Source organism: Ursus arctos, unplaced genomic scaffold (genome assembly GCF_023065955.2).
Source record: "Ursus arctos isolate Adak ecotype North America unplaced genomic scaffold, UrsArc2.0 scaffold_32, whole genome shotgun sequence".
In the NCBI taxonomy this organism is placed as follows: Eukaryota; Metazoa; Chordata; class Mammalia; order Carnivora; family Ursidae; genus Ursus; species Ursus arctos.
Window position 1 is genome coordinate 25,961,908 of NW_026623008.1, and position 15,406 is coordinate 25,977,313.

At 36.8% G+C, this 15,406-nt stretch overlaps 1 protein-coding gene across 5 annotated transcripts in view; it reads right to left on the reverse strand.

Moving 5' to 3' along the window:
* Positions 1 to 15,406, reverse strand: part of ZMYM6 (zinc finger MYM-type containing 6) — a 40,510-nt gene that overhangs the window by 4,968 nt on the left and 20,136 nt on the right. For all 5 annotated transcript variants that reach the window (XM_026516719.4, XM_026516718.4, XM_026516717.4 and 2 more), the window contains 5 exons: positions 15,155 to 15,305; positions 14,085 to 14,257; positions 12,872 to 13,019; positions 11,519 to 11,659; positions 11,047 to 11,084 (listed from right to left, as the gene is read on the reverse strand). In XM_026516719.4, the coding sequence (XP_026372504.1) occupies positions 11,047 to 11,084; positions 11,519 to 11,659; positions 12,872 to 13,019; positions 14,085 to 14,257; positions 15,155 to 15,305 (651 nt within the window). The remainder of the gene's footprint in view (positions 1 to 11,046; positions 11,085 to 11,518; positions 11,660 to 12,871; positions 13,020 to 14,084; positions 14,258 to 15,154; positions 15,306 to 15,406) is intronic.

Consider the following 15,406-nt stretch of genomic DNA (forward strand, 5'->3'; position numbering starts at 1 on the left):
CTACCCATCACCGGTCTATCCCATTCCCCCACCCCCCTCCCCTCTGTAGCCCTCAGTTTGTTAAGGAGAAGGTATTCTTAAACAAAACACAAAAGAGTTAAAAACAAAATAGAAAAGACTAATACATTTGACTACCTTGAACTTTTTTTTGCAAATAAAGGTCTTTATAAAACAAAGCTGAAGGATAAGCAACACAGTTGGAGAATGTACTGAAAACATGTTTTCCATTCAATAAATATTTACCGAATATTTACTGTAAACCAGGCACTGTCCTAAGCCCTGGGGATACAGCAAAAAACAAGACAAAGAAAGTCCTGCTTTTATGGGCTTTACATTCTATAGGGAGACACAGAAGATAAAAAGTAAAGCAAATATATAATGTATAATTCCAGGTAGTGCTAAGTGCTATGAAAGAAAGAGAGCAAGATAAGGGAATGGAGGGTGATAGTGTAGAGGAGGGGTATTTTTGGAATACACATTGAGCAGAGATCTTCTGAATACTCAAAAGAGCAAACCATGTAAAGGCCTGAAGCCAGAGGACTCCAGGCAGTGGGATTACAGACGCAAAAGCCGTCAAGTGGGAAAGAGTTCGGCGTGCTTTAGGAACAGAGACGAGAACAAGACTGAAATATTGTAAGCGGGGGCTAGAATGAAATGTTTGAAGAAGCAGGCAGAAGCCAAATCGTGTAGGATCTGGAGGTCTTAGTTTTAAAAACAACAAGAAATTAGGATTGTATTTTAAATGTGATGGAAAGCCACTGCAGATTTTATTTACATTTACTTTTAATTTTATTTTAAGATTTTATTTATTTATTTGAGAGACAGCAAGAGCAGAGGCAGCGGCAGAGGGAGAAGCAGACTCCCTGCGGAGCAGGTGCCCCTATATTTACCTTTTAAACAGGCAGTAGATGTAATAATTTTGAATTATGTAATAATAGAAAAGGTATAAAAGTATATACATGAAGGGGCACCTGGGTGGCGCAACTCTTGGTTTCAGCTCAAATAGTTGGGGTCATGACATTGAGCCCTGCCTCAGGCTCCATGCTCAGCGCGGAGTCTGCTTAAGACTCCCTCAGCCTGGGATGCCTGGGTGGCTCAGTTATTTAAGCATCTGCCTTTGGCTCAGGTCATGATCCCAGGGTCCTGGGATCGAGTCCCACATCGGGCTCCTTGCTCTCACTTGCTCTCTGACAAATAAATAAAATCTTAAAAAAAAAAAAAAAAAAAGACTCCCTCTCTCTCTGCCACCCCCCTCCATGTGTGCTCTCAGATAAATATCTTTAAAAATATATATGAAAATTAAGTTTTCCGTCTGCCCTCTATCCAGACTCAACCTTGAACACAACCACTGTCCCCAGTTCCCTATACATCCTTTTAGAGATGGTCCCTATAATTAAGTTGCTTCTGACTACAAATTGGTAGCATATAATCAGTGAGGTTCTAGCACCTTGCACTGTACTCAGAGCAAGCTATCACAGAGGAATATTTACAAAACTTCGTATAAAGCTGCCGTAGTAGCAGCTTTATACATTCAATGTACCGGAGGTAATCTGAAGAGTCTCTGCTGCTAAACAGTGAATGTTAAAAATATCTGCTATTACAAACAATGCTATAATAAATATTCCTACATATAAATTAATTCTACATGTGCCAGTATATTTATAGTTAAGGTTTTATATATTTATAAGTACGGTTTGGTGGGTCAGAAGGTTTTAATTATGATGGTACAGCCAAACAGCTTTCCACAGAAGGATATTATATCAAATTATATGACCTTCAGCAATGTATGTGAGCCTGTTTCCCAACACTCTAGTTAACACAGTACTATGAAACTTTTTGCTATTTCTCAATAAATGGAAAATTACCAAACAGTAGTGTGGTTAGGTATTTTGCATGCTTAAGCATTATTAGTTTTTCCTCTTCTGTGAACTATCTACTCCTGTCTTGTGCCCTGTTTTCCTTTAGCTTTTAAAAAATTTCTAGGCATATTTTTTGAATGAGCACTGTAACACATGACAGAAAATTCAAAGATTTAAACATTTAACAATGAAAAAATAATAATTCCCTCTCTTAAAATTCTGCCTCAGTCATTCAGTTCTCCTCAAAGGCAACCACTATTATCTATTTACTGGCTGCCTTCCAGAGCTTTCTATACATATGTATAGGCATGTGGTTTGTGTGTGTGTTTAAAATACAAGCGGCAGTATGCTATACCATTTTGTCTTTTTCGTTTATTATATATGAGACTGCTCTATGTCTGTACAGATATAGCTCCCACATTCTTTTTAAGCACATAGTATTCTACGGGTATGGATATAGCATATTTATTTTAACTACAGTCCCCAAAGAGCTGCTGCGTATGCTTGTGAAGGGAACTCCACTTACCAGGCCACATGACTAAGTATAAGATAGGAGAGGGGTATATTTCAGGACCTACCCATTTAGGCCTATTTTTTTTCTAGTTCACACAGTAACTCAGGATGAACTCACAGTGGCTCTGACTACTGATGAAACAATTTGGTTGTTTTCAAGCCTTTGCTACTACAAACAATGCCACAATCATCCCCGTATATACTTCATTTTATAAATGTGTGAAATGTATCTGAAGGATAAATTCCTAAAAATGGAGTTCCTTGGTGATATGGTATTTACATTTTAAATTTTAACAAGTTTTACTAAATTGCTCTCTGTAGCAGTTTTACCAACTGCTATTGACAATATGTAAAAATGCCTTAACAGTGTTATCCATCATTTTTATCTTTGGCAATCTGATAAAACTGTAGTTCTAACTGCCATTTCTCTAATTTTGAAGTTGAATATCTTTGCATATGTTTAAGAACAATTTTTATATCATAGTCTGTAAACTGAAGGATCATAGTTTTGCCCATTTTCCTAATGGGTGCTGGGTCTTTTTATTGATTCATAGCAGCTCTTTACATATGAAAAAAGCTAGCTTTTCATGACATGAACCGCAATCTTATAATTTTTTTCATATCTTTTGACTTTGAAATGTAGCTGAATTTCCCAAACAAATCTTTTATGGCTTCTGGGTTATGTGACATATTTAGAAAGACTACCCACTTCTGCATTTGAATTCTTTCCTGTATTTTTTCCTACTACTTTATTATTTTTTTTATACTTAAATGTCTTCTGCATCAGGACTTCCTTTTGGTGTAACTTGTAAGATACAAATCCAACTGTATTTTCTTCCATATGTATACTCAATTGTCACTATTTACCGAATAATCTCAATCTCCTACTGATCTGAATGCCATCTTTATTATTTCTAAATTTGCATATATATTCAGGTCTATTTCTGGACTTTTCTTTAAAGATTTTATTTATTTATTTGACAGAGAGAGAGAGCGAGCACAAGCAGGGGGAGTGACAGGCAGAGGGAGAGGGAGAAGCAGACTCCCCCTGGAGCAGGGAACCTGATGCGGGGGGGCTCAATCTGAGCTGAAGGCAGATGCTCAACCAACTGGGCCACTCAGGCACCCCTGGACTTCTTTTCTATTCAGTTGTCTATTCATGGCTTCCGTATCAGTTGGTTTAACTACCTCACTTTATAAAATTTAGAATTTTACTATAATTTCGGAAACTGGCTCTTCCCCCTTCTTTATCTTTTTCAGAATTTCACTGAAGGTTTTTAAGCAGTCGCGTGACAATCTGATTTGTTTTAAGATCATTCTGCTAACAATGAGGAGGAAAAAAATGCAAAGAGCAAGAATAGAAGCAGAAAGACAGGTAGGTAGTCACTGCAATGAACCAGAGAAAAGATGATGGTGCCTCAGACAAAGGAGGTAGCAATAGGAGTGGTAAGAAGTAAGGAACACTAGAGAGGAAGTCTGAGGGAAAATAGAAGTGTTCTGATTTAGACATATTATTTGAGATGGCTATTAAATCACCTAAGTGTGTATGTCAAGTAGGCAGCTGGATACATAAATCTGGAGCTCAGAGGTCATGACAAGAGAAATGAATCTGGGAATAAACCACCATCTAGGTGGTGTTTAAAACCACAGGACTGTATTGAGTCCCTGGGAAGTAATGTAGGTTGAGATAAAGGAGAGGTATGCTGACCTGGAAGCTGAAGAAGGTATTTCAAGAAGGAAGGGGAAAATGAGGGTATGGGTAAAGGATAGGTAAAATGAGAACTGAAAATTGACCATTGGATTTGCAAAATAAAGGCTGATGGCAACCTTGACAAGAGCAGCTTCGGTGGACTTAAGTCAGTGGACAACCTGACTTAAGTAAGTTAAGGAAAGATAACAGATAAGGAAATTGAGGCAGGAAGTAGAGGCCACCCTTAGGGGAGTTTTTCTAAAATGGAGAGCAGAGAAATAGGACAATAGCTAGAGGGCTATGCTGTTAAAGGATTTTTTTTAAATAGATATTAAGTATTACTGCATGTTTTTGTATCAATGAAAATGAGTAGAAAGAAGTGGGGGCAAATCCGGAATATATAAAGAAATTCTATAAATTGATAAGGAAAATTTTCAACACAAAAATGGGGGAAAATCAAAAACAGGAAATTCAAAGAAAATTCAAATGTTCAAAAACATAGAAATATAAGCAAACATGCTAGTAATTAGTGACCTGCAAAGTAAGACAATAAAATGTTACTAAACAGATTGACAGAAAAACAAGTTTAAATCTGACAACATTAAATGATGCGAGGCTGTGGGAAATGAGTACGATCATAAACTGCTGGTGGGAACAAAAACTGAAATAGCCATTTTAAAAACTAAAATTACAAATACTCTTTGACTCCAAAATTCCACTCTTTCATACCTACACTAGACAAACACCTGCACACGTTCACATGGAGACATATGCAAGCATGTTCATTATAGCAGATATTTTACAGGTTAAAAATTGGAAGTGTTCATCAATAGGGCAATGGATAAATAAAATGTGTTACTTTCATAAAATATTATACAGCAGTCAATAAACTAATAAACAAATTAGTCACAGGATACAAAATTAACATACAAAAATGAGTTGCATTTATATACACTAATCATGAGCTATTAGAGAAAATTTTTAAAAATCCCACTTACAATTGCATCAAAAAGAATAAAATACCTAGCAATAAATTTAATCAAAGAGATAAAAGATCTGTACCCTGAAAACTACAAGACACTGATGAAAGAAATTGAAGAAGATACAAATAAATGGAAGCTATACCATGTTCATGGATTGGAAGAATTAATATTGTCAAAACACCCATACTACCCAAAGCAATCTACAGATTCAATGCAATTCCCACCAAAATACCAACAACATTTCTCACAGAACTAAAACAAAGAATTCTAAAATTTGTATGAAACCACAAAGACCTAGACTAGCCAAAGCAATCTTGAGAAAGAAAAACAAAGCTGAAGGTATCACACTCCCTGATTTCAAACTATACTACAAAGCTCTAGTAACCAAAACAGTATGGTACTGGCATGAAAACAGACACATAGATCAATGGCATAGAACAGAGAACCCAGAAATAAACCCACCCATATATGGTCAATCAATCTACACCAAAGGAGACATGAATATATAGCGGATAAAAGACAATATCTTCAATAAACGGTGTTGAGGAAAACTCAACAACTACATGCAAAAGAATGAAACTAGGGATGCCTGAGTGGCTCAGTTGGTTAAGCGTCTGACTCTTGATCTCAGCTCAGGTCTTGATCTCAGGGTTGTGAGTTCAAGCCCCACATCAGGCTCCATGTTGCGTGAAGAGCCTACTTTGAAACTATCTTACACCACATAGAAAAATAAATATGAAATGGATTAAAGACCTGAATATAAGAGCTGAAACCGTAAAACTCCTAGAAGAAAACATAGGAAGTTAGCTACTTCCTTTAGAAGATTTTTATTTATTTATTTGAGAGAGAGAGAAAGAGCACGAGCGGGGGGAGGAGAAGAGGTGGGGAGAGGGAGAGAGAGAATCTCTCAAGCAGACTCCTCGCTCAGCACAGAACCCAACAGAGGGCTCAATCTCACAACCCAGAGATCACAACCAGAGCCAAAACCAAGAATTGGACACTCAACTGACTGAGCCACCCAGGCACCCCAGGAAGTTAGCTATTTGACATTGGTATTAGCAACATTTTTTTGGCAAGAGCAACAAAAGCTAAAATAAACAGAATTATATCAAACCGAAAAGCTTCTACACAAAGAGGGAAATGATAAACAAAATGAAAAGGCAATCTACTGAAAGGGAGAAAATATTTGCAAATCATCTATCTGATAAGGGGTCAATATCCAAAATATACGAAGAACTTACACAACTTAATATCAAAAAAGTAAACAACCCAGTTAAAAAATAGGCAGAGGACTTCAACAAGCATTTTTCCCAAGAAGACATACAGATGGTCAACAGACACATGACGAGATGATCAACATCACCATTATCAGGGAAATTAAATTAAACAAATTAAAACCACAATGATTTATCACCTCAAACCTGTCAGATTATATATTATAAAAAAGACAAAAAATTACAAGTGTTGGCAAGGATGTAGGAAAAAAACCCTCCTGCACTGTTGGTGAGAATGTATACTGGTGCAGCCCCCATGGAAAACGGTATAGAGTTTCCTCAAAAAATTAAAAATAAAACTACCATATGATCCAGCAATTCCACTTCTGGGAATTTATCCAAAGAAAACCAAAACACCAAAGTAAAGAGATATGCACCCCAAAGTTCAGTGCAGCATTATTTACAGTAGCCAAGATATAGAAGCAACCTAAGTGTTCACTGATAGATGGATGGATAAAGAAGATGTGATGCACGCACGTGCGCACACACACACAGGAATATAACTCAGCCGTAACAAAGAATGAAATCTTGCCATTGCAACAACACAGATGGACCTAGAGGATGTTATGCAAAGTGAAATAAATGAAATAAGTCAAACAGAGAAAGACAAGTACCATAGGATTTCACCTTGTAGAATCTAAAAAATAAAACAAATAGAGCAAAACAGAAACAGACTCATACATAAAGAAAACTGTTGGTTATCAGAGAGAGGGTGAGGTTGGGGGGGCAGGCAAAACAGGTGAAGGGGATTAAGAGGGACAAAACTTAGTTATAAATAAGCCATGGGGATGTAATGTACAGCGTAAGAAACGTAATAACTTTGGTGACAGATGGTAACCAGACTTATTGTGGCAATCATTTTGTAATGTATAAAAATATCTAATCACTATGATGTACTGATATACTCCTGAAACTAAAAGGATACAGTATGTCAAACTATACTTCAATTAAAGAAAAAAACTTAGGGGCGTCCGGGTGGCTTAGTCGGTTGAGCTTCTGACTTTTGATTTCGGCTCAGGGCATGATCTCGGGGTCATGGAATCGCTCAGCAGGGAGTCTGCTTGAGATTCTCTCTCTCCCTCTCCCCTTCCCCCCTGTGCTCTCGCTCGCTCTCTCTCTAAAATAAATCTTTTAAAAAGAAACTTAAATTTTAAAAGAAAAAAAGAGAGAGGAGAGGAAAAAAACTAAGCAAATAAGCCCAATCTAATAATGGTTAATTCTCAATGGTGGGAATACAGTAGAGCGGGAATTGGCAAAGTATGGAGTAGACCAAGTCCAGTCCACCACCTGTTTCTGTTAAAATAATTTTATTGGAACACAGCCACTCGCTCATTTATGGATGGCCTATGGCTACTTCCGCACTACAATGGCAGAGGTGAGGAGTTGCAACAGAGTCTGTATGGCCTGCAAGGTCTAAAACATTTACTACCTAGATCTTTATAGAAAGTTCACTGACTTGCAGATTTTCTCCTTTGTACTTTACGGTATTCTCACCTTTCCCTGAAATTTAAGACTATTTAAATAACTTGAAGGAGATTCACACTAAAGCCCCAGAGAAACAAAAAAAGATTCTAAAACCGTCAGGTTTTTAAACATTGTAAGAGTACTACATTATTTATTATTATACTTGCTACAGACTAAACTGAAAATATTAATCAGCGCTATTCTATAACACAGGTTAAATGACTGGTGAATTACAGAGGTACTCCACATAGGGGAAAAAATATATAGGGCAGTCACACTTAATATGAGAGATGTATTCCTGAAAACCCTGAATGATTCAAACTGACTGTCCCATACATATAGAGGAGGGATGCATTCTCAGAATACATAAATCTACAACCAATATAGAATGTTTTCTTTTTTTTTTTTGTAAGATTTCATTTATTTGAGAGAGAGCATACATGAGCGGTGGGGAGGGGCAGAGGGAGAGGGACAAACAGACTCCCAGCCAAGAAGGGAGCCCCAGAAGGGGCTCAATCCCAGGACCCTGAGATCATGACCTGAGCCAAGGCAAACACTTTTTTTTTCAATTTTTTTTTAATTTTAAAGATTTTTATTTATTTATTTGTCAGAGAGAAAGAGAGTGCGTGCACACAAGCAGGGGGAGTGGCACGCAGAAGGAGAAGCAGGCTGCCCGCTGAGCAAGGAGCCAGATGAGGAACTGAATCCCAGGACCTCCATCATGACCTGAGCGAAGGCAGTCGCTTAATCGACTGAGCCACCCAGGCGCCCCTATAGAACACTTTAATAATACATACTAATACTGTATTAAGCACAGTATATTAGTATAGTATAAAATGCAGTACATTAATACTTAATTTTATAGTTATATGGTTAATAACAGAATTAATTCTGTAACAGCAATTAACTGATCATGTAATTTAAAAATATAACGTATAATACACAATATACAAAGTTAACTTAATGGTATTTCATTAACTAATGTAGTATTCTGCCTGAAAATAATTAAGTAGAAGTTATCATTATCATCTTCCAACAACACAAGTAAGGGAAGAGTTAAAAAGTATCAAATTAGCGGAAGTTCTCTCTTCATATCACCAGGAATGCTAGTCTGAGTCCTTGGAAGACTTCTAACAAATGGATCTAACGTGGCTGGTTCTTGCCTCTCATTTTTTTTTCACTGAGGGTTTTTTTTTTCCCACTGAAGATGTCTTGATATGCAGACACACTGTCCATTTTTCACCTTGCCACCATGAAACAGCAATCCACCTTTGAATCATTTCCTTTAATAACAGCAATTGCTGCTGGAATATGGCCAAAAGCATACGCCAGTTACTTCACTGCTGGCTGTTGTGCTGAAGGCCCAGGCTAACTGCTGGGGCCCTGTTTTTCTAATTGTAGCAAGTCTTCCTTTATTAATCCATGGAGAACAACCCAAGCAAAATGTCAACATCCCCTTCACCAACCTTGCACAAATTCACCTTCTCTACCACTTTCACAGATTCTGTACTAGGTGTGAGGCTGTCTCCCCAGTTAAAGCCTCTTTAGATTATGGTAAAGCTGAAATGTTTTGGTAGCTTCAGTTAGCAGATACAGCTCGCTTGCTCATTTTTGTATTCTTAAAACCTCGGTAGGCTTTGAAATTGGAAAGCCAGCCATGACTTGTAGTAAACCTTTTTGTCTCCCTTTCAATTCCTTTCAAATCATCAAAACACGTCATGCCTTAGCACAGGCGATGGCTTGGCCTTAGGGCTGCATTACGGCAGCACTGATCTTGCAGCTCTGTTGCCAGGATTTTTTCCCATTTATTCCATTATTTTTGCCTGGTTAGAAGATATTTTTATGTGAACTAAATGATGCGCCCTCTTTAATGCTGCTTTTGGGGGGGGGTTTGAGCATTATCTCTAATATTCGGCAGGTTTCACTCTCCTAAATGAACAGCATGGGGGTTCACAGCCGAGGCCTGGACTTCATCACAGAGCTTTGTAACATCTAACTTCTGTTCCAAAGATACTGCATTTGGGGCACATTTTTAGCACTAGCATCACTACTTAATGAATTTGAATAACAATGTTGTATGATATATAAAAATATTTTTAATTATACCAAAAACAAATGTTAAGAGAACAGTCAAAAACAGTCACCAAAAACGTTAACCCAAGAAAGATCTGATACATTAGGTTCCTATGATATTGATAAAGGATGATGGGAATTTGGTTTCCTGCTAACACAAGACACGGACAACAATGACATAGTTTGCAATCCTTTCAGGCTGCCAGATTTGAAATTATGCATTTCTTCAAAATATTTTTTTTAATTTTGGAAAGTTTCACAATATTTCAAATTTGAGACATAAAGTGGGAATTTAAATGTATTTTTACTTTGCACTATTTTCAGCCTCACATAATTTGAAGATGCATAAAACACCACAATGAACTTTTTCAAGAGACTTTCTCCTCCCTCCCGTTCTTTCCTTCTTTCCTTCCTTCCTCTTCCTTCCTTCCTCCCTCCCTCCCTCCCTCCCTCCCTCCCTCCCTCCCTCCCTCCCTCCCTCCCTCCCTCCCTTCCTTCCTTCCTTCCTTCCTTCCTTCCTTCCTTCCTTCCTAGGTTCCATACCCAGCATGGAGCCCAACATGGGGCTTGAACCCTGAGATCAAGATCTGAGCTGAAATCAAAACACTTTAACTGACTGAGCCACCCAGACGCCCCTCAAGAGACTTTCTAGTCTTAAAGAAAAATACTTGAGGGGCGCCTGGGTAGCGCAGTCGTTAAAGCGTCTGCCTTCGGCTCAGGGCGTGATCCCAGCATTCCGGGATCGAGTCCCACATCGGGCTCCTCTACTGGGAGCCTGCTTCTTCCTCTCTCACTCGCCTGCTGTGTTCCCTCTCTCGCTGGCTGTCTCTCTGTCACATAAATAAATAAAATTAAAAAAAAAAAAAATCTTTCCCAAGAAAGAGAGATATTTCTTAAAAAAAAAAAAAATACTTGAATGTAGTAAAAGAGAAAAATAAGCAACCAGATGGAATTAACAAGTATTTAAAGAAATTAAGGAGACAGAACACAATGAAATAAATCAGAAACGCATTCTTATTAATGATGTAACTTTAAGATCCCAAAACAAAACTAGCACATAATAGATTACTCTTTTTTACAAGAGTAAGCTGCAAACAGAAATATATTCAGGTACGTATTAGAATGCTACATCCAAAATGAAAATAAACACAAGTGGCATTATGAGGAAAAATATTAACAATAAAACTTACATCTTCGATGATCTTTGCTGCCTCTTTAGTAACTGCACCTGGTATAAATTAAAACATACATTATCCCCAGGATATACAGATGTAAACGCTGAGACCAAGAAACTGCTTTCCTCTTACTAAGGTGGGCCAGAGTCTAGTCCAGAATTTCACAAAAAATGGTCCAAGGAAACTGGACATCAATATCATCTGGGCTGCCTGGTAAAGATTCTTGGGCCTCAATCTCATCCAGCTGTATTAGAATCTCCAGTGATAAAGGCAACTACATTGAAATCACTTAGGTTCTTAAAAAAAATAAACTATACATGCCACTCCTTCTCTACCCAGGCAACCTACTTGCTACCTACTTCCCTCTGAGAAAAAGGGCCATGTTTCCTTATATAAATATAAATGTAAATATTAGCAACAAAAGCTACTTAGACTATACAGCATTCACCTCTACAGTCTAACTAAATGCCTTTATGTCAAGTCATACCTTTTAAAACACTGTTAGTGCTCCCTGTAGGCTGCGTAGGAGATATTTTTGCCAATGACACCACACTGGTTATAACTGGTGTTGTATTTTTCCTTGCAGAAGGGAGCTCCACTGAAGCAGTCTGCACCTTATAAATGTTTACTGATTAAAAGTAAAAAAGACCTCGTGTAAACAAAAGGGTTACACACACACAAAAAAACCCTGTTTAACAACTAAGTTTTCAAGGAGCAGCGCAAATATCTAACTCTGTATAAAGAATGATTCTGGTCAGATTAACATTCATTTGGACTTAAAGACAGGCTGATTCTCTAAAATTATAAACTTCAAATGCTATTTAACATGTAAAAATATAGGTATTAGCTTCACAATCAACTGGCCTTCTCTATTAGTGAATAGTAAAACCTCCTTCGCCTAAACTTGCTTCCAATAAAAATTTAACGTGATAATTTTAAAAAATATGTTGGTGAGGCACCTGCCCATTAAATGGTTTTTTGCCAACCCATGTGATAAAATGAAACTTCTACCAGTGAACTGGCTGGTCTTCGGGACTGGATGATGACGTAAAACGCTGGCAAGTGGCGTATGGGATTAAGGTGATGACCAGTAAGACTGCAAAGGTAGACAAGGGCCAGACTTTAAGGACAAAGCACATGGATTCTGTCAAGTCAACAGCACTCCAGGCTTTGATCAGAGAGCACAATACCAAATGGTCTGAACCTAACTCAGAGAAGCACTACTTCAAGGAGCTACTTTAAGAACACGCCACATATGTATCTATTCATCTGGATATTTTGACCATATTAGCTGTCCTACTTGCAAAATTCTTTTATTCTTAGCCAAAAAAACTTTGCTACCTATGAAGAACTGGTCTACTTTATGTTTTCTGATATAATTAATGTGTTGGTTCTTTTTCCTTGGCTATAAGCAAGCTCTGGATCAAATCTTACGCCAGTCACAGAAACTATATTAACGTACTTATAGCCTCTCCCTTTGTTTGCCCTGTTTTTCTTTTTTTTTTTTTTTTTCTAGTTTATTAACTGAATGACATATATCTCTTAGTGGAAGTGACTTATGTATAGATAAATTCAAAAGCAATCAAATCTAACTTTCCTATAAAATTAGCACTTACAACATTTACTGATTTCTTGATGTGTTTGACTATGATAGCAAAAAACATCAGGATTAACTCTCCCTGAAGGGCAATCGTTAAGAATTCTTACAGGAAAATTTAAGGAAATCCAAGCTATTTGAATCCAGTAAAATTTTGTTTTCATTATATTATTTACAACTACGTGTGCTAATAGTATATCCTAGCACTGACATAAAGATCCTGTTAGCCAAGTTTAATTTTACCTTTATTTTGTGAAAGAGGGTCATTCATAATTTGCCGATGACAAAACTCCAAGACACAAAATAAGTTACAGAAATGTTTGATGTTTCCTCGCCATTTTATGGACTCACTTAGCTTACCCTGTCGTTTACAGCCATCACACTTGGCCATCTGAGAAAGAAATGTAAGACAGGATAGGCTTAAAACCACAAAATAATGAAATGATAACATTAATCATAAAACCAGAAGGCACTATGAAAACAGGATGTAAAAGTCAGGTGAGATCACAAAATACAAGGCTTAAAATAATGCGGTTAAAAATAGATATACTTATTTGTTTCCACATAGATGCCCTCAATATATAGAATATAAAAATTGATCTCCCATTTTCAAAATTTTGGATGAAGGACTCTAAAGATAGGTTCTACTTTTAAGAGGTTAAGAAGCAGCATAATGCAGGAGAAAGAATATGGACTTTGGAGTTGTAATTGATTCTTCAAAAAATATTTAACTAGGTATCCTTTGTCTTGAGCACTGAGATAGTTTCCCGGTCATATAGTTATGATAAAGACATACTTCTCCGCCAAGATTATATTTTAGAGGGTAGGTAGAAAAAAAAAAAAACCAGATGATTTCACTCAAGTGTTACAGATGCTGTCTAACTATCACCTACCAGCTTCTCGAAGGGTACATTACTTATCCTCCTTGGCTCTTGCTCTTTTTCCTGATTTATAAATTGGTAGTAATACATTTATGAAGCACTGGGTGTGTATTAGTGGTTCAATTAATTGTAGCTTTCACAGTTAGCCTTCCAAAAAAGTAATTTTTTTAAAAGGTAGTGAGTAAGGAGGTCAGTCATAGTCACTTGACCTATTAAGTGAGAACAAGGTCTGACTTCTAATTCATCACAGTAACCTTCTGAGAGAGCCACTTAAGGCAACATAACAATGTAAGGTTCTAACTTGAAAGAATTGTTATCCATAAGGTCGATATGCCTGAAGAGAAAGCAAAATATAAAAATAAAAGGAACATATGTTCAAACAACAACGTCTCTAGAAATCCTATATTCTTTACCCACAAAATTTTGTATTTCTATTCAATTAAAGTTTGTTTTAGGAGCCCATAATTTATTTTACCCAGCTCTAAACACTAAATTTTACTTCACATGATCCAAATATATTTTAAGAAAATAATTTGTACTAACTTCAGAAAGCCAAAAAGGTATGTTACATTTACCTGATAAAACAAAACTGTAAATTTGGACATGCAATCTTCACAACAAAACTCTTCTAACTTGCCCTCCAATCGATTTTCTACCAAATTAGGGGATGTCTGTGAGCAATAACTGCACATCTTACAGTAATTTCCCCATCGTTCTCCAAAGTCACGGGCAGAGAGGAATTTGCAAACTGAGAACCAGAAGGGATGAAAGGAAGAAACATCAAACTTACATTAACCTAAAGGAGATAAAGTGAGTTTCCACAGTCTCAGGTACCAGCTAAGCTAATTTCTACATACCTGACATAATCACTTGCTTCGAGGATAGGAGCAAGCATAGTCTCTATATTCACAAAACAAACTCGTATCACCTTTTAAATATACTCTAAATATTAGGCCATCTATTTTCAGAAACATCAGAGATATAAAAGTTTCTTAAGCCAAGAAGCAGTAATTGCTTAAGTACCCTCTTTACACGTGGGTGCAAGAACAGAAAGATCTCTCAAGTCATTGCTAAACTTATGAAGAGATTTTTTACACTCTATACTAATACCATTGACCTAATTATCTTTCGAAAGTCTTTTTGAGCTTTAAAGCAATTTATTTAAGATTACTGTAATTTAAAAAATCATCACAAGCCAATCATATCACAAATATATTACGATATTTAAAATTTTCTTCAGGGCGCCTGGGTGGTGCAGTCAGCTGAGCATCCAACTCTTGGTTTCAGCTCAGCTCATGATCTCAGGGTCATGGGATCAAGCCCCACATTGGGCTCTGTGCCCAGCGTGCAGTCTGCTTAAGACTCTCTTTTCCTCTGCTCCTCCCTGCCATGTGCTCTCTTTTTCTAAAATAAATAAATCTTGAAAAATTTTTTTTCAAGTATTAACATTTAAAAGTATAGACTTTAAAGTGACTTCAGTATAAAAAATAGTTAAGTAAGCATCAACCCAAGAAAAAAGCCTCCAATTATACCTCATAAAACAAAATTACTTGAAAATTAATTACAGATGAATGGCCCCACTCAGTATGAATTACTTTATAACAACATGCTCTGTGGATAAAACTGAACTGCTTGTTTTCTTTACCTTCGCTACAGAATGGCTTATCAACCCCTGAGAATCGGACAGTCTCCTTTATAATTTTCTGCAGTTTACAGTAGTCACACATTGCCATAACTTTATTTTTCTTTTTGTATTCATCAGAGCAAGTTTTGCCACAAAACAGAAACATTTTACCCTGCACAGGAAAAAAAAAAAAAACAACAGTCATTAAGACCTAATTAAAGTGTTGTTTTACCTTTAAGAAACCATTCTTCTCATTTCAAAGCAAATTAAGTG